Raw genomic sequence first — 26492 nt, 5'->3', positions numbered from 1 at the left:
GGGCCTCCTAGAAAATGTAAGAGCAAAAGAGAAAAAAACGATCCTCCCTTTTTTGCAAGTCAGCAGCAATCAATTTCCTTTAATAGATAGACATCCATCAGGTTTTACATACTTTACCCATGATAGTATGCTAGATATTTTTGAGAATGGTCAAGTTAACGAGACAGGATTCCTGCCCGCCCTCAATCTTAGCATTTTGTTAGGGGAGCCCATCATTCTAGTGCCCACAGTGTGAACTGGCTGTACTTTCCCATGTGTGCAAAATGTAAACTTTTATTTTCTTTTGCTTTGGCATATTCTTGGACTTTTGTAGAAGGACAGGGAAGAATCTGGCATAAAACAGAGCTCTGGAAGTTAAGTATTTCAGATACAGTAAATATGATAAAAACCTATTATCAACTGGAAGACCAATACATTCATTTCCACCTCAGGTCTCACCCCCAGGGCCTCCCTAAATAGCAGGTGCAGATAGGATATATTTTATTTGCACTTCCATTTGGTAGAGTCACACAGAAAACATCAGGAAGAATTAGGAAAGTAACTGCCTCTTCCTGTCACTTACTTGCATGTAGATAATTTCTAAACGTGTGTCGTTATACATCTCCTCTGCGATTTCCTTAGGAACAAACCTTAGATTCCTTCTAAATCATTTCCCTTAAGAGAGTTATTTTGCCACATGCTGTCACCAAGTCTCTCCTTTGATAAGATTTTCTCCTCTGTCATTCATAACTTTCCCTTTTTCAAGAGATCAGTAATTTCTCATAAGTATGACTAGAGAAAAGTCAAAGGGATTTCAAAGATTTACGATTCTAAGTGTTGATAATTTACTACTGATTATAGATAGCAGCGCAGATTGTGCCTTTCTGAAGCATAAATTTACATATATACAATTAAGTTATAGCATCTTATTGCTTCTTTACATTTATTTTAGGACCACCACTAAGTTTGAAACACTCACTTAAAAAGATAAATGAGTTGTTTTCTCTAAAGACAGGATACCACTTCTTCTTAATTAATGAAAAACATATATTTACAAAAATTATACAGGCATACCTTGCCTGAAAATCCATTCTATGGAAGTAAGGATTTTCAAATTCTAAACTAAGGAGAATTTATTTAGTTCCTAAGAGGGGAATTCATAAAAGTGTCCATTTAAAAGGTAAGCTTGTAGGCTTCTGTTCCAGTCATGCTGTCAAAATAGGCAGGTTTTTTATTAGCACCTTGATATAAACTCTGGAAAAATGATAGAAGCGAAAAGATAGTGAGAAAATCTGAGGAGAATTAATTCTCTTAGAACCTCTAGTATGTATGCATGTGTGTGTGTGTGCAATGGTATGTGTTAATATAATAAAGATATCAATCCTAAATAAATTAATGTGAAAATTATAACTCTAATAAAAATTCTGATTGGCCCATGAATAACTGAATATACCTTTTATAAGAATGATTAATTGGGGTATATTTTCATATTAGTTAATAAAATAGACTTCAAACTTGTGTTGACAAAAATGTGGATGTTATATTAGGAATGAAAAAAATGGGTCAATGAAAGTGAATAGAAAATTTAAGAGACAGACCAAACAAGGTAGCATAAAAGAGCATTATAGGAAGAGCAGATTGTCTAGCATTTGATTTGGGGGAAATTCCTTTGCTATATGGAGAAAATAAACACCAGATCCTTCTTAAGCATTACCCATAAAGATGAATAGAGATTAAATTTATAAATAGATGAAATGCTTTACATGCAAGTTTTCAGAGCCATATCCCTGTGCCTCTAAGTGAGCTATATAATAATGCTATCCTATGGTGATCTTGTATTTCGTGTAAAGGACTGTGTCGCTCTTTATGGGCTCATTAAAACTCCCAACATTCTAAAGAGTACATATTATTCAATACCCCAGTTTACAGATTTCCAGTCTCAGAATCAGATATTTAATAATAAAATGCCATATGTTTGCATGCAGAAGGAGAACCTGCGGATAAGTCCAGACAGTTTGGCCTCAAAGCCCTAACTCCTGAAAGAAGGGGATGGAAATGTTTCAAACAATTAGACCAGAAAAAATACCATTAAAAGAATCAACACAGAGGCTTTTGGGTGGCTCAGTCAATTAAATGTTCTACTTTTTAAATTGGCTGGGGTCATGATCTCAGGGTGGTGGATCCAGCCCCAAATTGGGCTCTGTACTCAGCTCAGAGTCTGCTTTAGAGTCTGTCCCTCTCATTCTGCCCCTCCTTCTGCTCTCCCTCCCTCCAAATAAACACATGATAGATGATAGATAGATAGATAGATAGATAGATAGATAGATAGATGATAGATAGATAGATAGATGATAGATAGATAAAATCTATCTAAAAATAAAATCTAAAAATAAAAAATAAAAGCATCAACACAAATGTGTATCATGTGTGCGTTATGGGTATGGACACGTCTACATACCAATCAGCACAGAAAAGTATTTGATACAATCTTTTCAAACTTTTGACGTCATATTTAATCTTCCTTCTGGTCAGTTTCTTTCATCTCATCCATTTGTCTGTACTATAGAAAGCAGCCCATGACTCTGAACAAAGTTTGCCAAACTTCTAGACTTCTCATCTAGGGAATCTGTAAAGATACCTAAATAATAGGAGCCACCTTGACAGTTCTCAAAAGCAAGGTTTTTTGTTTTTTGTTTTTCCATTTCCACGTATGATTTACTGCCCTTACTTGAATTTATTAAAAGAAATTACTGGAATTATTAACAGTATCTGATTTAGACATTACTTTAGAGGTCTGACACTCTTCCTCCTAATTTACCTCTTTCTCTTACAAATCTGAACTCAGTTCAGGGGCACCAGCTGATCTTACCACTCAACATTATGGAGTGGTTCCTGGATTTGCAAATCTTCATTGGTTTAATTTCCCTTGATGCTCCTCCTAGAGGGTGAGTCATATAGGCAGATGTAGGTTTTGGTTTAACTGGCAAAAGACAAAAATCCAGATCTTCTCTGGCAGCAGTGTAAATCCTCCCTAAGCTCCCTGGATAGCAACTAGCTGTAGAGGAGAACACTAACAAAATATTTTGAAAGTAAAATCTTCCCTCTGCAGGGTAAATAACTCCTTACATATTGTCATTAGGTATCATTTCTTATTTGCAAAAAAAAAAAAAGTTCTTTTTGGCAATTGCTTCCTTATATAAAATACAGCAGATATTATATTCAAATCTTCATGTAAATGTAGGCTTAAAAAATGTAGCTGCTTGTGTAAATTAACTTATGATCAGAAAACTTCTGAGTCTTTTGCTTTCTTTTTGATTTGAGTGAATTTCATGAGGGAAATTGTATGTTATGCTGATAATTGCTAATGAAGTTTTTTTACCTGTAGGTCAGTGCTATAGTTTTGTTTCAATAGATTTAAAATTATTAGAAATAGCTTCTGATCCTTATTTTAATAATGCCTGTATCAACACATATCCACAAATGTGAATATTAGTAAAATTATTAATATGGAATACATGACACATATGCTTAGTTTTTCATTTTTCTATTAAAGGAAGATCTTGTGTAATTGTTTCCAAAATCATAGATATGGAAATTATATTACTTATTTTAGAATGAAAAGTAAAATTTAATTTGAATATTAAATTTGCTGTGTTTGGAATAGTAGAGCTACATGTTACTTTCTTAGTTTAAAAAGAGTACGAAAGTTAAGCTCATTACTCTCAATAAAAGTTATTAACAACGTTTTGAAAATCATACTCTTTTACAACATACCGTTTACTACTGAAAAACACAAATATATTTGCATAATAAATAGTTCATCTTAAAACAAACACATTACTTACTGTTGATTCTCAGAGACAGGTGAAGCATCTGCTTTATCTGTGGGAAGGACGGTGGAGAGAAAGAAGGTTAGAGCAATATATGTACATTACACTTATTTCCTGTTTTTGGCCAGTATGGTTGTGCAAGTAAATCTAAGTCAACAGGTCTGAAACAGGATTTGTCACTCCAATAGTCTCATTGCTTGTTGTATAACCGCAGTTTTGGCAATATCTTGTGATTCTCCGCATGGCTTTAAAAAAAAATTTTTTTTTTTGGATGGCTTTTCTTCAGCTCAAGTGATTTCCTTAGATGTCACCTTTGCTGTGTATTTATTCTCAAGTGCCCCTTTGGCATCTAGAATTGAATTCTCTATAGACCTTGGGTAGAGGGTATTTAATATTTCCTATGTCAAGAATAAGCAGGTTGCAGACCTTGTGCAGAGCTTTTTCTCCTATGGAGTTTAGGAAAGATGTTTCCTCATTTAAAGCAAATGCCTTTCTTCTGGATATTTCCCAGGATGCAAGATGAGTCCACAAGTTGACACATTTACTTACTGGGAGCTCTGATGTGTCCGGTACTGTGGGAAACCACATATAAACTAAATGTAGATACTTGTACTTATGTGTGCATTTCTGCAAGTAAAACTAATTTTGGTTCAATGTGAGGGCTGTGGGGATAATTCTTTAGTGTATTATAGCAGGACTCAATTTGTACAGGATGTCTGAAATTAATGTTGAATTTACTGTAATTGTTTTTAGACTTTTAAATTTATTTGTATATGTTGGAACTTGGTCCATTCTCTAATGGAAAGAATGACCTAGAAACCTTGATCTAAGGAATGCTGGCAGAGGTGGAGGGTGCATCTCACTCACCCTGTGTGACGGTGCACCTCACACCCTCCATCTCACACCCTCACCCTGTGTGAGATGCACCCTCCACCCTCCACTCTTTACTGTGTTCTAAAGCAAATCATACCTACTTTGGTCTCCCTTCAGGTTTGGTCCTGCAACATGAAGCTGTGTACCTCAAACTGACTTTTCACATCTAGTTTGTAGTTTTCTGATTTGAAAAATTGTAAGGCAGAGAGATTGTATCTCCTTTGTGTGAAAATATTTAGGCCTTTAGAATGGATAATGCGGGATGTCTGGGTGGCTCAATGGTTGAATGTCTGCCTTCAACTCAGGGCATGAACCTGGAATCCTGGGATTGAGTCCCACATAGGACTCCCCTATGTCTCTGCCTCTCTCTGTGTGTCTCTCATAAATAAATAAATAAATAAATAAATAAATAAATAAATAATAAATAAATCTTTAAAAAAAGTCTTTCTAAAAAAATAAAATGGATAATGCAATGCATTCGGATTCTAATTGGATAAACTTGCTGCTTCTAAACAATGAATTTTGTTTTAAGTATGTGTGTTACATGTAGATGCGATGTGGGTGTTCCCACTTCTTTGCATATCCTTAGGAGAATTTGACCCCAAACTCAATTTTAAAACCTCGTTCTTGATTTCCTGATTTTCCAGTTCTGGATTTCTTCTTAGCAAATAATATTGAGTCCTGACAAAGTGTGTGATGATGTGAGGGGCCTACCAGAAGGATTATCAGCCAGCATGTCTTGAGCAATGGCTCAGTTCCTGTATTCTAGTTCAGACGATCAATGGTAAGGCAGGGCTTCTGGACCAGATGTGTACACCAGTGTTCCTCAGTGCCTGGACCACATCTGCCCAGTGGTGCAGCACCATTCAGCAATATGGCTTTTGAAAAAATCCTTCTTTTTCTGCTGTATTCCTGAAGGGAGCTGGTAGCTTCACTATTATGTGCAGTTAATGGGACCAAAGAACAAGTTTGCTGTTTGGGTCTAAAGTTTGTTCACTCTCAAGACTCACAGAGTAATTTGAGATAAACCATCACCATGGATGTTTGCTACACCTTGTTGCTTGTTATATAACCTCTGTACTATAAGTAAGTTGTATGTTTTAGATTCGGGTAAAACGAGGTTGAGAGTTACTGGAATGTTAAAAACATGGGATTGATTCAAGGTGGCACATGGTCGAAGCATGTCACTGACTGTGTTTCCTTCTCTTCCAGGGTTGGCATGTCATGACCTGTGCCTTGAGAATCTATCATCTATATTTTTTCATAGGTTTCTTTTCTCCATAATTGGTCCTTCTTTAATGAAAGATTCAAGTAGAGTAAATACTTTCTGTCTGCTTGGCTCTGGGGAGAGTTGTGTTTTTGTATACTTCGCAGGATTGACCCCTTTTCTATAGAAAAATTTGAAATCTGGGGCACCTGGGTAGCACAGTGGTTGAGCATCATGCCTGGTGGAGCATCCTAGGGTCCTGGGATGGAGTCCCGCATCAGGCTCCCTGCAGGGAGCCTGCTTCTCCTTCTGCCTATGTCTCTGCCTCTCTCTGTGTGTCTCTCATGAGTAAACAAATAAAATCTTAAAAAAGGAGAAACATCTGAAATCTAAACTTTTGAAACTGTTCTCCTTGTGTTTTAGAAGGTACCTAGAACTTGGGCAAGAGTAATAAATAAGTGTGTTAGGTCCCCTTTCACAGAAACCAGACATTTCAAGAGGCAACTCAATGTGATTAAGCCAGGCCACTGGGATCCTGAGTGTTGGCAGCAGGGCCCTTTTGAGGGTGGCACTCTCTACTTTCCCAGGATGATGGATTGAAAAATGCTTTGCTAACGCTGCTCCTGGCCACACCTGGCCCAGGTCCACACGTGATCAACAAGCCTGGGGGGGAAAGAGGAAGCTCACAAACAAATAAAGAGTCAATTATTTCTGCCAGCACATCTGTGCTACTGTTAAGCCCAGAGTCGTCCCTTTCCCATGGAATCCTCCTCATGATGGGAAAGATGCACTTGCTGTGTACAAAATGTTTTCTCAAGACTGTTCAAATTGTGCGTGTGGCTTTAAAACATAGAATTGCTATTCCTGATTTAGCTATTGATTATTCCTGTAAGAGTAAAGGTGAGCTTGTGAACTACAGAGATCTAAAAGATTTGACAGTAATCTGTTGGACTTTATTATTTTGGAGAATATTTTAGTCTTTTATCCTTGTAAATGGAAGTATATAGTACCTTAATAACATAATGAAAAAAGACCCCATAACTGATTAGTATTTTTAAGTTCCAAGTTCTTATGATATTAACTTTTATTTTCTGGTTGTATAAAATTCAGTATATAACAGTCATCTACATTACATACTAAATTATCATCATTTGGTTCGGTTAATCTATGGAGGGATCTATTTAATTGTTCTGGGCTTTTTTCCATATCTCAAAAATGAAGAGAGTTGGACTAATAAAATTTCTGTTTTTTTCTACTTTCAAACTGTAATGATTCCAAATACTGAGGAGTATTTATACTAATTTTATAAATGAGGGAGTATAAATTAATAAATCATATAACACATGCCTAGCACTGGCAGACCTTTCTGGGTGCTCATGTTAACATGTAGATGGCACAATGGGGTGAGGAATTCAGTAATTTCTATTCATTTTCATGTGTGTGCTAGCTTTATGAGTTTCATGGTAAAGTACTAGAACTGACGAGTGCCTGCTCAGCAGATGTATAATTTAATTACAGTTTATTAATAAGTTAAGTAATTAGATATTACTCTGCTATCGAGATAGAGGGGGTGCCTGGGTGGCTCAGTGGTTGAGCATCTGCCTTTGGCTCAGGTCATGATCCCGGGGTCCTGGGATCAAGTCCCACGTCAGGCTCCCTGCAGGGAGCCTGCTCCTCCCTCTGCTTGTGTCTCTGCCTCTCTCTATGTCTCTCATGAATAAATAAATAAAATCTTAAAAACAAAAGAACTCAAGATAGATTGTACCATAAAAAACAATAAAAAAAAACCCCTGCTAACCATTAGGCTGCCATGTGTCCAGTTAGTTCCTAAAATATATTTTATTTTACATAAATGTGAAGTGAGGTGAGAGTTCTCAATAAGCTAAAGCAGCCACTTGGATAAAATCACTTTGGAAACATCTGTGCAGCCATTTTTTTATGAGACAATGTGTTTCCTGGGCAAGACCAGATCTAGAAGCACTCAGAGCCCATTCTCCTCTGTACTTAATTCATGGTGTAAATATTGTTAAGAGCTTGGGATTTGTGATCTGATGGACAGGAATTACATTTCTATACCAATGTGTACTGAGAAGTTATTTTTCACATCCCAAAATGGAAATAGTATTATTATTTTATTTAATTGTGAGAAAATGTGATACTGTATGTAAGTTGCCTGCCATGTAGTAAGAATTTCTAGTGTTAGTTCCCTCCCATTATCTGCTTTTTTCTTTCTGTGTTTGGAGAAACTTGTCCCTAACTCTTGTAAGCCATGGAATTGTACTTGAAGTTTCTGAGAGATGGTTTGATTTACGAAGGTATAGGTAGTTATGTGGGAAATTACCATAAGAATTGGATAGAAAATGGCATAAGAATGGAAAATATAGGGACATCTGGGCGGCTTAGTTGGTTAAATGGCTGCCTTTGGCTCAGGTCATGATCCCAGGATCTTGGGATGGAGGCTGGCATCAGGCTCCCTGCTCCACGGGGACCCTGCTTCTCCCTGTCTCTGCCTCCTTTTCTCTCTCTCTCTCTCTCTCTCATGAATAAATAAATATGATCTTTTAAAAAAAGGGAAAATATTTTTGGTTCATAATTAATACTTAATAGATTTCCTCTAACTTTATATTCATTGTAATGGTTATATGATCATAGGTGCACCATGATATATAAGGCTTATTGCTTATTAAATATTAGCACCCCTATTATTAAGTTAAACAAACGTTTTTTTAAATGTGGCTATCTTGGTCACAAAATACCGTACACATACTGGATTTACAGTTTGACCTCAATCTTCCAAAATGGTTGTTTGCAATCACCTCTTTTCCTTCACCTGCCATAATTAGTTTGTCTTTTTCTGTACTAATATCCACCATTGTCATTGTTGGTCCTTTATGACCCATCCCTCCCAACTATATCAGTGAGATCCTTTCATTTTATTCTTATTTGCATATCAAACTTTATGTTAAAAGAGCAAGTCACTTGCTCCTGTGTCTATATTTTAAATCCATTCCAACAATTTTAATGGAACTTTTGATTGAGCATCTCAGTGATCATTGCTATTAAACACTACATCCTGCTTAGAGAATGTTACATTTCTTATTCCTTAAAATTAATCGTCTGTTCTTGGGTTTTAACCAGTATACTTTAACCAGATTGTCTATAACATAAAATAAATAAAGCACAGGGGCTCCTAGGTGACTCAGTGGGTTAAACGTCTGCCTTAGGCTCAGGTCATGATCCTGGAGTCCCAGGATTGAGCCCTGCCTGTCACCTGTCCAGCTCCCTGCTCAGCAGGGAGCCTACTTCTCCCTCTGTGCCCCTCCTCCCATGTGCACAGGCATGCACTCTCTGTCTCAAATAAATAATAAAATATTTTTAAAATACTCAGATAAATAAATAAAGCACAGCTTCCCTCCTTCCTGACCAGCCCTCCTCTCATCTTAGACATAGTAACTACTGTATGCTGCCTTGTTGTCACTTCTGTGCTGACCACTCGAAAGGAACTAGTTACTGCAAAAGGTGAACAAGATCTCTGTCTGAAAGTTGACCTCTCCTGGCCCAACTTTCTATCACTTTCACTTCCCAGTTACCAACTACCCATAGCTTACTGGCTAATAGCATAATTTGGAAACCATCAACTTTAGGAAATAACTTTCCAAGCCTTAGTTTGTCTCTTCTGTAAAATGTAGACTTTTGTAGGCTAGGTTTGCTTTGATGATTAAAAAGTTTATTGTACATAAAACTTTTAAGATGATACGTGGCATACTGATACTTTAAAATGAACATTTTTATTATCTTCTCCCAAGCCTGCTCTTTGCTAAACACATAAAATATTTCTATTAAATGCATTTTGTTTGATTGAATGGTTAATTCAAGGGTATTTATAAGATCAATTTCTTCTTGTAGATGTCATAGGAAAGAATCATCAGTATCATTTAATCAGAAGTTCGAGTATTTAAGGCCCAATTATGTTGGGGAACATCAGGATGACATTAGGAAAACAAATGATCATCTCTGTGTCCTTGCTAAGAAATTGAGAGCCACCAACCCTCAAGTTTAAAGTTGAAGTTCATTTTAAAATTAGCATTATCTCATCAATAAAGACACATTGCAAATAATCATCATAGTGACTCTTTCCTTTGTCTTAGGAGATGTTGAGGAAGATAAATAAACTCAATACCAGGGAAGGTTTTGCTAGTATATAGGAAGATAGTGAGAAGAGAAAGGAAAATAGTTTGTTCATCCTCTACCCTCTTCACTAACATCTGTGGGCTCCCCTTTGCTGACTGCATACCTCTCTTCATAAAAATTCAGAGGTCATAGCAATCAAACAACTTACAAAGACTTTCATGATTATACATTCCTAGTTCCATGATAAACTCTTTGTATTTTGAGGTTTCAGAAGTGCTCAGAAAAGCCAAGTGGGCCTCTGTACATTAACCTATTGATGCTTGACATCTCTTATGTTTGAAATTCCCTTAAGAGAGAGCACAACTGTCCATCATCCTATTGAGGGCAGACTAGTGGAGCATGGATGGCAAAGATGCATTGAGGGGTGATCGGGTCATAATTTTTGGATTTAAAACCATGATTCTTTTTTGTATTTAAATTTTGACTAGTTAAGTCACTTACTTAGGAATAGTATTCCCAATTTCACAGGTTATCACACTAAGAAAAAAGATATGTCAGAGGAGATATTTCATAAAATTATAATTTCAAATCAGAAAAGCTAGGTGCCACTGGGCAGTGTTATACAATAAGAAACTATTCCATCAGAGTAAAAATTACAGATAATTAATTTGTCCCTAAAAGGAGAAAGGCAAACCCTACAGAGAGTAATCTTATGTCTGCAAGGTGATTCTTTTATATATATTTAAATGCATGCAATCCTAACATGACAGCATTTGCTTTTTCAGCTACTTCTGCCTGAAAGGCCCCACATTATTTTCATCTTATCTTTCTTAGATGCAGTTAAATCCAAGTCACTCTATGTGGAATGCTAGGTTAGGATAGAGAACATTAGACTTCATTTGGTAATAGTTCTCAGGGGCCTCTGGGACATTACTGAAAACTCCAAGACTGTCTCAGTGCCATAAGAACCTCCTCCATGATTTCAGTCAAGGAGTCCGTGTTCTGCTTTTTCCCTGTCTGGTCCTTTGGCTCTGATGTGTGTCACTTCATCATGTTTCCTGAAGAAGAGTAGTCATGTTCAGAATGGGTGTGTGTGACCTGACATCTTGTGTTCTGTCCAATGATCCCAGGCCCTTTAGTAAGCACAGGTGGTGGTGTAAAATAATGAACAATCATAACCATGTGGATTTCTATGACAATTACATGAAAATAATTTCAAAATCATTTCCCACAGGGAGTTTGTTTTCTGGCCAGTTTCTCTAAGTCAACTGAAAAAAAAATGTGCATGTGGAATTGTCTGCAATTCACATGTTGTCTCTTCAACTCCTAGAATTTCTCCTACTCCATCTTGTTGTTATTCTTTCTGTTGGCCTCACTATCTTCCCAAGCTGCAAGAAGAGAATGATTAGAACGTCCTTGAGATTTTCTATGTGGCATGATACAATTGGTCAGGTTATAGTCATTTCCCCAGGGACACTCCTTATTCAATCCTAGGTTATTTTGCTCAATATACACACTTATACTTAGGCAATAAAGGCAACATATAACTTAGTGAGCACTTATTGTATGTATAATTTATTGTCTTCTGTGAGGTGAAAGAGAAGAGATAGTAGATGATTCATTTGGACATATTCATATAGTATTCCTAATGATATAATCAAAACTAACAAAGGCATTTGAGTTTTTTAAAGCTTATGAATTTATGTATTGTTTTATGTTTTGCTTTGCTTGATTTCATCCTTAATATACAGAATCAGAATCTGTGAAAGTGGAGCTCAGATTTCAGCATTTTTGATAGGCTTCCTAAGTGACTCATATTTTGGGAACTATTTTATTTTATTTTATTTTATTTTATTTTATTTTATTTTATTATTATTTTTTTAATAAAATAATTTTTTATTGGTGTTCAATTTACCAACATACAGAATAACACCCAGTGCTCATCCCGTCAAGTGTCCCCCTCAGTGCCCGTCACCCAGTCACCCCCACCCCCCGCCCTCCTCCCCTTCCACCCCCCCTAGTTCGTTTCCTAGAGTTAGGAGTCTTTATGTTCTGTCTCCCTTTCTGATATTTCCCACACATTTCTTCTTCCTTCCCTTATATTTTGGGAACTCTTTTAAAAGCCATACATATGAGCAGGGCACCTGGGTGCCTCAGTTGCTTAAGCCTCTGCCTTAGGCTCAGGTCATGATGCCAGGATCCTGTGATCGAGCCCCACATCAGCTCCTTGCTCAGGGAGCCTGCTGAGCAGGGAGCCTGCTTCTCTCTCTGCCCCTCCTTCCAGCTCTGCTTCTCCCTCGCTATCTGTCTCTCTCTCAAATAAATAAACAAGATCTTTTTAAAAAGCCATACATATGGGGAGTCACTTAAAAAGTTTTCTAAAGCTGGTTAGAATGACCATCTAGTTCGTGATACTTTGAAGGTGACAGAGGACACTATTAAAGTCATTGTTAAGGTTAACCTATGTTTATCAGGGACTTCCTAGACCAAGAAGCATTACTGTTCTAGTAACAGTTGAGTACAAAAGCACATGTTTTGAATATAAAATCCAGGCCAGACTGAAAGTTTTGAAATGTATCCTAGACTGTTGGCTCCATATTATCCCAGTTCATATTCAATTAGAATAGCAGATTATCCCTCCAAGTTATTGCTACTCCCAGCTCATCTACTATATTCCAGCATCTCTGTCCTAGATTAAGCCTTCATCATTTAGCTTCTAGATCATGGTAGTGGCCTTGTAATGGCTCTTGCTCTCCATGTTTGTCTTCTTCCATTCTTTCTTCCCATCTGATGCCACAGTAATGATGCATAAATTGTCATTTTGTTATCATGCTTGAAATTTGTTGATGTTTCTATATGATTTAAACTATAATAATAAACAGAATAAGCAGTAAAATACATGCCATAATAATATTGATATGAACAAGAAATAACATAGGCATAAAAAGAACACTTGTTTAGCCATTGTAAAACAGTACTTAAACATACCAGTTGGTGAATTGCCACTGCTGTTACCCTTTTAAGTGCTCCTTGCCCTACTGCAGAACTTCCTTAGCCTCTGCCTTCAGAGCCCACATGGACATTCACACAATCTGGTGATAGACAAGGTTAAGCCTGGCATAGAAATGCCCTCTTGGACCTAACTCTCCTCTTATGCCTTCAGAGAGCTCTAATAGGTCAGTGCCTGTGTGGTACACTTAAAATAACTTCCTTTTCATGGTATACAATTCTTCATGATTTGGCCTCTTCATACTTCATGTGCATGGCCCAGCTTCTCCCACTCTGTTTCACTGCTCTGAAAAACGACATCTTCTCCCATCTACTTGGGCACCTGCCTTCTGGACCACTCTCTTTCCTTACTTTCCTTCCTTCCAAATTCTTACTTATTGTTTGTATCCCAGCTTAATTGTTTTTTTTTTTCCCTTAGGTCCTATAGGCATATTTGAATATGTTCCTTAAGCTCACATCTTATTATCTTTAACCAATAATTTTTAAATGTGGCTTTATATACATGTTCATTTCCCTTCTAAACAGTAATATTCTTGATCCTTGGATTTTCAAATATATTTATACCCAATTCTTAGCACTTTTCCTGTACATAGTATATGTCAAAATATATTGACATATAACAAATAAAGAATTAATAAATAAAGAATGCTTATTGGAAAGAAAACATAAATTTTAAAAGTTGTTTAAAATTAGTGAGGTTGACATGAATGTGATGCATTTTGAGCTGAACTTTGCAGGAGTAAGGGACATGCTGGATAGGAGATAAGAGTGATTCACATTCCCAAAAAAGCCAACAACAAAAACAATGCACAGGAAGAGAAATGAGGACTTAGGTGAGTGGAGAATGGCAACACTGGGTTAGTAAGCAAATGACAGAGAAAGAAGAGAATTACCCCGAAACATTGTACGTCAGTTTGAGATGTTTAGAGCCACACTCCTGGAACCAGTAAATCCAAAGCTTTATCTTTTCACAATAGACTTGGGTTTGTAACAATTGGAAGTTTGTTCTTCCCTGCGGCTTGGTTCCAGCTCCATACAAAGTCATCATCTGTGTCCCAGAAGGAAGTAAATCCGTGTTAAGCATTAACTAATCTTTCTTTGCATGTACTTTCCCTGAGCTTATTATGTTCACTCAAAGGTCAACTGATGGTGCTTAGGCCTGCTGGTTCATTGTTCCTTAAGCAAATGGTTCTTTGTCAAATGTTAATCCCCCTAAATTAAGGCTCAAGGAATAAAGAAATCCATTTAGTAATTTATGTGGATTTGCTACACCTGGCACAGTTCCTTGCTTTTTGTCATGTGACCTTTTAATGGTAGTTTTAATAATTCACTGGTGTTTAAAGATCATCTATGACTAAATAGAATCCAATTCTTACGACTGTGAAACCATAGTTCTTGCCTCTCATTCAGGAAAACATCTTATCTGCCTTTAATATGAAGCTTACAGAGTAATTGCAGTTGTCTGTGTTATTATTTCTACCTTTCTAAGGTTAATAGTTGTCTCTAGAATACTCAGAGTGATAGCAATCCAGCCTTGATCTGGTTAAATAAATTCTAGCTTAAGATTTTATGATTTCTTCCAAGTTATACAAAATTGTAATGACTTATGTTTATTTCATTTTAATCTTTTTTTTAATTTCATTTTAATCTTAAGCAAAAGTTTTTAGAACAGTGGGATCCTCGAGTGAGAATAGAAAACATTATAATTACAGGCTTATTCATATGAAGAATTAATGCTAATCCCTTTGCATGGTGTTAGATTATGTTATTTACTCAAGTGATACTGTCCTTGGCAAATTTCCTTCTTACCTGGGGTAAAGATACTTCTCTTCTGTCTGCTGGACAAATTTTTAGATATAATTACCACATGCTATTCTCCAGTTTTCTAAATTTCACTCTGTCTTGAGTTACATAAAATCTCAAGAACATATAGTAATAAATAGGAGAAGTTGAAAGTTAAACTATACTCTTATCACCAAATTTAATGCTTTGTCTTCTGTGATTATGTTGGAGTCCCCTGACTTAAATTGTGAGATTTCTAGGTGAGATATCAGCATTAGGTGAACGGGCAATCATCACAAATTGCACACTTTCATGGATATTCAAGTATCTTTCCTGCTGCAGAACACCTGCTGTTCAGCCCTCTGACTGTAGCCTCTTCTTAGTTCAATCACCAACTGGTAACTATATGTGTTAGTTTTCTTTCTACAACTGGGGTTAATTATGTATATATTTCATGGGGGTAATTGTGAGAATTAAACTAGTCTATACCCGTAAAGCTTTTTCAGAACATTGCTTAAGACATGAAAACTTCTATTATGATTATTGTCACCATTGTTATGAATATAATTCTATATGTTTAATAAAGACTCCTTTTGAGAAAACACTGAAGGTACAAAATATGTGACTGTTTTATCTGAGAGTAATTTTTCAGGATTTCCATCATTAATTGCATGAAAAGAGAATTCTTTATTTTTAATCTTCAGACCTTTGGTTAAATGTGGCTTAATCCTTGGCACTTTTCTTCTGAGGTTCCAGCTAGCACAGGAAGTGCTAGAATGGATGTAACTGGATTTGTTTTGCAACAATAAATTACAAAAAAATAAGGACTCACTGTGAAATACTAGAACTTAAGTAAAGTCAAATATTTCAATGATTGAAAGGACACTAAAAAAAAGGATGTTAATTATCGAATGATTTCTAACCCAAGCCCTTAGCATTAGCAAACACACGATCTTTCATATCCCTTTGCAGTAAACACAGAGACAAGAAATTTTCTGCACTTGGAACTATTCATACAGTGTGGGTTTTGTAGCTCTTCATAATTTGTTTTACTAGCATTTTGTTAGCTTTTCTCTCTTCACATTGCTCCAAAGCAGATCTTGCTCATGGATTTCACTTATATGTAATTGCATTTTGAATATTGAGGTCCCCAACCAGGAGAATAGAGTCTACTGGCAGTTGCCAGTGCTGTACTTAATAGAGAGAACTCTTGGCCCATTTCCAGGACTTGGCTATATTTGCAAGGGAATTGTGCAGATTCCTGGTATGGAAGGAAGAGCAGTGGTTATGTTCTCAGTGACTTTATACTCAGAAACTTCTCTCTCATACTCTGACTTCCCTGAAATCAGAAGCAAAAATAAGAAGCAAAGCCTTCCTACAGAAATTTCAGTAATGCACAGTCTGATACAATGGTTCTCAACTCTATTGAATGCAATGCTTCCATTTTGTTTGTTTGGTTGGGTTTTGTACATTACATCTCCATTACTTATTTATTTTTTAACTAGAAGTTTATACTTTATTCCCAATGCTTCCCTTTTATAACAAAATCTTTTTTAACATCTCCTTTACTATTCTAAAAGAAATTCAGGGAATAACATATCCAGGGTTTCCCTAGAGTATGTGAAGCCCTGAGAAAATACTTCTTGTGGGATCCCTTTCTATAACCATTTATCTCACCTAAAATCAGCATGTAAACACCATTCTATTAGCTCAATATCATTTGATCCTATATAAAAAATACTACTCTGACCAGTGAGAGCTATCTATTCACCAGGCAGCCCATCTGTAAGTAAAGTCTTGCCACAGAGCTTGAGGTATCCTCTGGGTTCAATTGTGTTGCTTTAGTGGGTACCTAGACCCCATATATAGTGCTGAAGGTTGGAGAGCAGCCCATAGGGGAGTAACAAGTCCTGGGGCCCACACTTCCATGAGACTTGGGTATTTTTGAGGATGTTACTCCAAAGCACAGGAGCCCTTTTGAGATCCAATTAAATACATCCATGGGGCAGGAACCCAAACATTTGTCTAGGCACAATTTTTTAAAAGCTTGTCATTCATAATTCCCATGTGTAATGTAATAGGCAAACAAAATCATTCATAATAAATTATACATATTTCAAGACAAAAATGTTGATACATGACTATGCCAGAAGACTTAATGAAATTGTCAGATGATCTCAGCCTCTTTTGATGAATATATCTGTAGTTAAAAGAACAAGAATGTCATGAGCTATTTTGTACAAGAAGTATAAGAAATGAAAGAACAGATATATAGATGGACATCAGAAAAAATAAAGTTAGGATAGTTAATGAGGAATCTGATATATCATTATATGATCAAAGAAAGAGGTGAATAACCTTAATGAATTTGAGATTTTATGGAAAGAGAAAGACTGGCAAACTGAAGAAGTAAAAAAGACTTTCTTATAAGTAAACTCAGCATTATTTATAAACACATTACTAAAATAACTCTGTGCTATGATGTGAGTTTCAGGGGACTACTGAGCTTTGCAGTGAAAACCTTTATTTCAGTTGAGCCATATAAATAAAAATTATCAGCTATTGAGGTTGCTGCCTGTGTTCTTCTCCAGGATTTTGATGGATTCCTGTCTCACATTTAGGTCTTTCATCCATTTTGAGTCTATTTTTGTGTAGGGTGTGAGGAAATGGTCAGTTTCATTCTTCTGGATTTGGCTGTCCAATTTTTCCAACATTATTTTGTTAAAGAGACTGTCTTTTTTCCATGGGATATTCTTTTCTGCTTTGTCAAAGGTCTGTTGACCATAGAGTTGAGGATCCATTTCTGCATTCTCTACTCTGTTCCATTGATCAATTTGTCTGTTTTTGGGCCAGTACCATACTGCCTTGATGATTATAGCTTTGTAATATAGCTTGAAGTCTGGAATTATGATGCCACCAGCTTTGGTCTTCTTTTTAAATATTCCTTCAGCTATTTAGGTTATTTTCTGGTTCTATACAGGTTTTAGGATTATTTGTTCCTGTTCTGTGAAAAAAGTTGGTGATATTTTGATAGTGATTGCATTGAATATATAGATTGCTCTAGCATAGACATTTTAACACAGGCAGCAACCTCTGTGACCTTGGTCATAGCAACTTCTTGCTAGACATGTCTCCAAAGGCAAGGGAAACAAAGGCAAAAATGAAATATTGGGGTTTCATCAAGATAAAAAGCTTTTGCACAGCAAAGGAAATAGGAAAACCAAAAGATAACTGACAGAATGGGAGAAGATATTTGCAAATGTCTAATCAGGTAAAGGGCTAGAAAATCTATAAAGAACTTATCGAACTCAACACCCTAGGAACAAATAATCCAATCAAGAAATGGGTAGAACAGATATTTCTCCACAGAAGACATACAAATGGCCAACAGACACATGAAAAAATGTTCAGCATCACCCAGCACCAGAGAAACACAAATCAAAACCACAATGAGATACCACCCCATACCAGTCAGAATGGCTAAAATTAACAAATCAGGAAATGACGGATGTTGGTGAGGATATGGAAAAAGAGCAACCCTCTTACGTGGTTGGTGGGAATGCAACCTGGTGCAGCCACTGTGGAAAACAGTATGGGGGTCCTCAAAAAGTTGAAAATAGAGCTACCCTATGACCCAGCAATTGCGCTAACGGGTATTTATTCCAAAGATACAAATGTAGTGATCCCAAGGGGCACCTGCACCCCAATGTTTATAGCAGCAATGCCTACCATAACCAAACTATGGAAAGAGCCCAGATGTCCACTGAGATGAATGGATCAAGAATAGGTGGTATGTATATACAGTAGAACACTATTCAACCATTAGAAAAATGGAATCTTGCCATTTGTAACAATGTGGATGGAACTAGAGGGTATTATGCTAAGTGAACTAAGTCAGTTGAAGAAAATTATCATATGATCTCACTCATATGTGGAATTTAAGAAATAAAACAGGATCAGAGAGAAAAGGAGGAAAAATAAAACAAGATGATATCAGAAAGGAAAACAAACTACAAGAGACTTTTAACCTAGGAAACAAACAGGGTTGCTAGAGGGGAGGAGGGTGAGGAGACGGGGTATCTGGGTGACAGGCCTTAAAGACAATACATGATGTAATGAGCACTGGGTATTACATAAGACTGATGAATCACTGAACTCTACCTCTGAAACTAATAATACACTATATGTTAATTAATTAAATTTAAATAATAAAAAAGAAAAAATGACCACTTATTATTAAAGCTAATAGCAAAATATCAGTAAACTATATATATACATATATATGCATATATATCTAAGAACATGGCTTCTTTATTATGTTTTTTTATTGAAGTGTAATTGACACACAGTGTTACATTTCAAGAAGTTTTGAGAATATAGATTCTTAATTTTTTCTCTCGTGATTTCTCTGAAGTGCTTTCTGGATCATGGTTTCAGCCTGTCTGAATTTAAAAAAAAATTCCATGAGGGGCTCCTGGGGGACTCAGATGGTTGAGCATCTCTTGATTTCAGGTTACATCATGATCTCAATGTTCTGAGACCGAGCCAAAGGGCAGGCTTCATGCTGAATGGGGAGTCTGCTTCAGGATTCTTTCTCACCCTCTGTCCCTCCCCCCTCAAATAAATAAATAAATAAATAAACATATATATATTTAAATTAGATAAATACATTAAAAAAAGAGCCTATGGGATGGTGTTCCCCAGTGGTTAGAGAACAGACTATAAAGAGTCTCCAGTACTCAACTCTAGACAAGATGCTCATTCTTCCTCTACTTAACATTTTCTTTCTCTACTTTACATTTTTTAATTTGTAAAATGGGATAATTTACTTTGTAGTATAGTTCTGAGTATTAAATGATTTACCATTGGCAAAGTGCTTAGTCCAGGGGTTAGAGTAAGTTCTCAGTAAATTGAATCTATTACTAACCCATGTGAAAAGGAAAGGCAGTTATAATTTGTCACTTAATTAGTTGATTCATTTAATAAAAACTTGTTGAGCTCCTACAGTGGGTCAGATAAGGTTTTATGTGTTGCAGATGCCCAAATGCATAAGATATAGTCTCCTCTTCAAATAATTATTTGGAATACATACAAAGCCAGATAAAAAGAGAATAATGTACTGCAAGATATTACTTAAGCAGCTCTCTACTAAACCATAGTAGTCCTCACTCTTCCCTTGGCTACAGCTTAATGGAAGTTGTACTATATACATTCAAGGTATCATGTAAAAGACAAAGTCAAAAGAAAAAAGACTGTGTATGTCAAAACTTCAGTAGTGGTCTGTTTCATCACTAGGGAACAGAATTAAGTTCTCAGACATCGTAGTTTTGGAGAAATCTCCTTTCATATATAGGAAGTAAGAGTCAAATTGCAAAAGGAATGTATAGTCAAAGAGCCAAAGTTCTGGTGTTCTTGTTTTTTGGTTTTGTTTTGTTTTTCTTTCAGTTTAGACCTCTGTGTTATATGTCTTATTAGCTCCGTGGGCCATTTTTCCCTTCTTGGCAGGGTCTTAGATAAAAACTGTAGCCAATAATCTCAAGTATACCAATCACGGTTTCAGAGACATGTAATTTGGGAACTAGAAATTATCTCAGATTATATACAGATAATATATCATTTTTCAAATAAAAAGTCCAGAGAAGTGAAATGATTTGCCACAGTTAAAAGCTAGATAGTGACATGGTTATTGATAGAACAATTCCTGTTTCTTTTTACAGTGATCTTTGTTCTATACCAGTGGTTCTCACATTTTTACTGCACGAGAAATATTGAAGAACTTGTTAAAACAGATTGCTGGATTCCACCTCCAGGGCTTGTGATGCAGTAGGTCTTGTAGATGCACCAGTAATGTGCATTTCTAACAAGTTTCTGGATGTTGCTGTCGCTGGCTGGGAGGCACACATTGAGAACTTTGTTCTAACAGCATGCATCTGAAGCCTCGAGTCTGTTTGATATAAATATTTTTAACCCCAAGCTTCTGAGAACTTACTACTGTGCATTTCTCACTATAAATCTATATTGTCTTTTTCCTCCTCATGACACATACCATCTTTCTGTAGTGTACCTAAAGGCTCTGTTTGCTAATGGCTTGCTCTGACAACTGAAGATTTCCTGAGAAGCTCATTTTTTATTTAATTATAGATTGATTAATGTATGCATGCTTCTTAAAATACAGAGTTCTTCTTAAAATTTAGAATATATTTTTTAAATCACACCACCCTCATTTTCTTTATTGATCAAAATTATTCTCCATTACTGTTCTTCCCCATAACTATCCAACTGGTTAATGGAGTCTGTAGTTAATTCTGGTCACAATTTCCAAAGTCCTGATCAGTCCTATTATCTCCAGCTTCCTTTCCTATACTCTTTTACTACCTGAATTCAGGTGGCCAGACCAGAAATATTCAATTAACCTGCAAGGATTATACTTTTTTCTTTTCTCTTGTTACAAACTGATAAAAGTCATCCTTCTAAAGACTTCAGTATTTAAATAATTTCAGGGCTTTGAGAATATAATAAGAAAAAAATTAATGCTTTTGGCAAATGTAACTGCCTTACTTTAGTTTTTATGTCATGAGGTAATTTTTACATTTCTAAAAATGCAATTTTGTAACCCACAGCTATAAATAACACATTTAACTTAGGCCAGTTACTCTCCTATGGTATGTTTTCAGAGGAAAAAATACCCTTAACATTTGGACAAAATTTAACTAGCATTTACGGTCAGAAGTATTCTGAATCAACTACCATTTCTGCTCACTTCAGGACTGACATGTAAAAAACATGAAAAATGAAGAATTACCATAAGACAGCATAGTAACCTACCTTGGGGACTTTGAAGGGCATCATGTTCTCATTAATCTCTTTTTTCTTCTTTTTTTGGGTAAAGATAACAAAGAACCACCTGAACACAGTTTTTTAAAAAATTTATTTATTTTTGCATGGGCACACATGCACGCACGAGAGAGCAGGAGTAGGGGGAGGGGTAGAGGAAGCAGCAGATCTCCCTCTAAGCAGGGAGCTTCAGCAGGACTTCATCCCAAGACCCTGGGATCATAACCTGAATTGAAGGCAGACACTTAACCAACTGAGCCACATGGGTGCCCCTACATGAACACATTTTAGAGCTAGAGCAGAGCCATTATGAAAGTTAAAACTGATCCCCCCCACCCCCGGCAGCATTTAAACACACTCGTATTCAGAAGCCATACTTGAGTAGAGATTTATTTTGAAACAAGGTTTTTTTTGGCAGGGTGGGAGGTTGCATCTTCTGAAGCATTTTATGAGGTTTAAATCATCAATCAGTCTTCAAGACGACTTCTGTATGATTCTGAAGAGTTAGAGGAATCTGAGGGCATCCAAGGAAAGAAAGTGAAGATTCAGCTTATTGGTCTCAACTCTGGGCTCAGAGAGGTATTCAGCATGCCTGTCTACCTAATTTGGGGGGGGAGGGCGGGGCGGAAGTTCAGTGCAAAATGAAAATGGTAGGCCCCATGTCCAAAAGGATGAAGAATTACAAGATGGTAATGGTAGAGCATTAAAGCAATCATGGGGCTCTTCTGAGAAGGGGGTTCTGTGTGGCTCACTGCAGAGGTCACATGTCTGTGTCACCGAGTCTCCTTTCAGGTTTCCTTCAGGGTTGCAAAGCTCAGTTTATCTGCATAGGAAAAGACTGGTGATTCAGAACAGAAACTGTGAAAGCAAAGGATTTTTATATGGAGCCTGTGTTTACACTTTTTGGCAAATCAAGAATGTTGAGTGATATATATGGTATATGTGGTATAAATGAGAAGCACCACAGCAATAGAAGTTTTTCTCTATTAGAAAATTCACATAAATGCTTGGAGAATATTAAAATAAAATTTAATAAGGTCTTTTGGAAACCATATTACCCACATAATTCCATAAAGGGGGTCACGCCTCATCAGCACATTATTTGGTAACTCAAATAATACACTTTATCCATGTTATGTAGTATTTATTCTAATGCAATTAAAGCTTTTGCTTATTTTTTTTCTCTTACTCATAGGTCTGTGAACTCTTGGAAGAATTGACTATCTTGTTATAACATCAAGAACTAGTACTCAGTTTGGTACAGAGTGGTTGCTCAAGAAATATTTGAAGAATGAATACTTGAATGAGTGAGCGAGTAAATGAACCCACTCTCAGAACAAGGTTATTATTTATAGGACACATTTAATATGCATAAATAGTTTTAATCTTTGGGATGAAAACTGTCTTTCTTTTGTTATTATACACATAATACATCCATATGATGACATCAGTGATGTCTACTCCTAATAAACAATGCTTTTGTTTATGTCCCTTGAATTCAAACTTGGGTCTTTCTTTCATGATAGGCTGCATCCATACTGTGACTCTGCTCCTCATTCCCTCTGAGTCACCTCCGGTACTGTCTAAGTACTCCTGAAGCTGCCTGCGGCCCCACAGCCTGGCACAACTCATCAGAACTTTGTGTGTGGTTGAAGGAAACAGTGGAAATTAAAATTAAAAAATCATTTGCAAATTGTATTCGTGTAGTGATTGCAAATTATGCTACAGCCTTTGGGAAATCTGTAATGTAAGAGACCAAGGAAAGTATTTAGATTGCTATTCTAACTGGCTTTGCAAACATAACTGGTTTTTATGCAACTGATTTTGCAGGCAATGCTCAAATCCACTGTTTCTGTTTGCTTGTCTGTGTCTCAATCTGGTTTCATAGAAACCCAGGAAAACACTTGAAAGCTGTTGTCACAAATTCAAACTGCTTCAGAAAAACTGGTGAAAATCCATCACTGATGTTTGCCGGTACTCTATGAACCCTGGGATAGATTTTGTTATTCTAAGACAAAATAATGAATTGGTTTATCAAAACTAAAACCAAACAACCAATAAACAGACAAAAAAACAACAACCAAGAAGCAAAACAAGAAATGAAAACAAACTCAGTGGTTTCAATTCCTACTGAAAAAAAAAAAAAAAAGGCCTATGGTTGTAGTAAAGGAAGATTCAATATGAACATATATAGTGATGTATTTCCATATGAGAAAGCTGATCTATTCCATGCCATCAGAGAAAATATCTGAGAAAATCATGGGATTCCAATTCAAATTTAAGGTGCAAGTTCAGCCTGGCATCGTAGAAATAAGAAGTTTCTACAGCTGCGTTATGTATTGGACAGAGGGGTTAGCTGTCTCCTGAGTGAAAGAATCCCATATATGAAATTTACAGTGGATGGGTTTTATTTAAAGAATAGATAGTTTTAGCAGAGTTCACACCTATTTTTCCATTTCCCTAATTGTAATGGATTCAATATCTACAAAAATATGTTGAGATGTAATGGATTCCATAATATAATATCTACAAAAATATGTTGAGAAATTGAAAATATGTTTGAATCTGCAAACAAAAATAAAAACAGAACCAAATTTTCAGTTTCCTGTCCAGCATGGAGGGAACTTACAAGTTGTCAATCTGTGCTAACACAAGTAAAAAGCTGAACAAACTGGAAAATAAACTCTTTTTAGATCTGTCAGAGATGTTAAGCCACAGGACAAACTGTTATCTCTAAAACTGGGCAGAGAAGACAGACAGATAAATACAGATAATCTCACAGTTTACCAGAGTGGAAATCCACTACAAAAGAACCCCACAGAAACCAGTACCACAATAGCAAAACTGGGACTGAACCTGAATTCCAGAGGCTCAGTGTAGACAAGCATGAAAGATGAAGACTCCAGGGGAACCCAGTGGCTAGGGGCTCCCACACGCACTTTTGTGTTTTAACTACAGAAGCTCTATCAAGTCCTCATAGTAAAGATCTGAGAAAAATCCCCTCAGACTTTCTGGCTGGAGGTAGGAGGAAAGTAGCTATTTCAAAATAGGTCTGATGTTCTGATCTACTTGATAAAGCCTGTCTTCAAGAGAAATAATTTTACCAGAGCCTAACTTACTGGGGATTTATCAGAATTTAACTGACTTGAAGGAAGGGAAAAATTCAACTTAGCTTGTTCTAGTCTTCCACATAAGTAAGTTTTATACTATCTCCTGCCTCCTGTGGCCATCCTGTACCACCAAAGGGGTTGAAAACAAAACAGCTCAGAGCCATATACTCACTAAAAGACTAACACTCAATTATAGGACTATAGAATAATTCCCACACCTTACCAGGATATTACTGAAGGCCTATTCATCACAGTTCCTTTTACTTAGTACATGTCTTTTTCCACCGAAAAATTTGCACACAGATGTTTATAGCAGTTTTGTTCATAATTGCCCAAACTGAGACACAACCAAGATGTTCTTCAGTAGGTGAATGGTTAAACAAATTGTAATACATCCAAACAATGGATTATTTAAAGCTAAAGAGAAAGGAGATAGTAAGCCATCAAAAGATATGGAGGAAACTTAAATGCATATCATTAAGAGAAAGAAGCCAATATATCAAGTTGCTACCTATCTGACCTTCTGGAAAAGACAAAACTATGGAGACAGTAAAAAAAAAAAAAAAAAAAAAAAAGAAAAAAAAAATTTCAATGTTTGCCAGAACTTAGAGGGCAGGAAGGGTTAAATAGAGCACAGAGAATTTTTAGGTCTGTGAAACTATTCAATATGGTATATTATAATGATGGATACATATGATAACACATTTGTCAAAACTCTTAGAACATACACCACCAAGAATAATAAACCCTAATGTAATAAAACTTTGGAAATAAGAATGAGTAGGTTCATTGATGATAAGTTCATTGGAGGTTTATTGATTATAACAAATGTACCAATTGGTTGCTGGATATTGACAAGTGGGGGAGTTTGTGTGTGTGTGGAGACAGGGGTACATGGAAACTCTGTATTTCCTGTTCCATTTTGTTATGAACCTAAAACTGCTCTAATATATATATATATAATATAATAATTTATAATATATATATTTTTAAGACCCACTCCCCCAAAAAAAAACACCAAATGACTCTGACCAAGAAGATAAATATTTTCTCACCAATATTAGACAAGAAAGGATGAGGACATCTGGGTGGCTCAGCGGTTTAGTGCCTGCCTTCAGCCCAGGGTGTGATCCTGGAGACCTGGGATTGAGTCCCACATCCGGATCCCTGCAAGGAGCCTGCTTCTCCCTCTGCCTGTGTCTCTGCCTCTCTGTTTCTCTGTGTGTGTGTGTTTCTCTTATGAATAGATAAATGAATAATCTTTATAAAAAAAGACTTTTAGAAAAGAAAGGATGACAAATTTAAAAACAAGTTAACATATCTACAACTCAGCTGGATCTTAAAAAGATTATTAGTGTAAAACTTGGAAAGTTTTCTGATAAAGACGGAATAGCAGCAGTAGATAAACTGTCCTGTCTGAACAGCTAAAAACAGGCAGAATCTGTGAAACAACACGAAGGAAGAACAAAGAAGATGACCCCACAGTTGCCCTATTTATTGTCTGGAGAAAGTTTCCAAACTACAAGGTAGGGAAAGGAATCTTGGGATCTACAAAGTAAGGAGATAACAGCTAAACTATCTTCTTTTGTATATAAACTCATATGCTTTTCTGATTAGTTATTCCCCAATTATTTCACTCCTTTTTGTTTTTTTAATCAGGCATTCCCATCTTTCTTGGTTTATTATCAACACATTGAGTTAGGAAACATAAGCTTTGCTAAAATCACTAGGAGACTC

At 36.2% G+C, this 26492-nt stretch overlaps 1 protein-coding gene across 3 annotated transcripts in view; it reads right to left on the bottom strand.

Moving 5' to 3' along the window:
• Positions 1-26492, bottom strand: part of LOC140636895 (cysteine-rich secretory protein 2-like) — a 67178-nt gene that overhangs the window by 21598 nt on the left and 19088 nt on the right. For 2 of the 3 annotated variants that reach the window (XM_072832699.1, XM_072832700.1), the window contains exon 2: positions 3825-3861. In XM_072832699.1, coding sequence (XP_072688800.1) covers positions 3825-3861 — 37 coding nt within the window. Of the gene's footprint in view, positions 1-3824; positions 3862-4235; positions 4267-26492 lie in introns of those variants that run through there. The other variant, XM_072832701.1, reaches the window with a different exon arrangement.

Source organism: Canis lupus, chromosome 7 (genome assembly GCF_048164855.1).
Source record: "Canis lupus baileyi chromosome 7, mCanLup2.hap1, whole genome shotgun sequence".
In the NCBI taxonomy this organism is placed as follows: Eukaryota; Metazoa; Chordata; class Mammalia; order Carnivora; family Canidae; genus Canis; species Canis lupus.
Note: the sequence above shows the minus strand (reverse complement) of the source record. Positions and strands in the feature narration are given on the sequence as shown.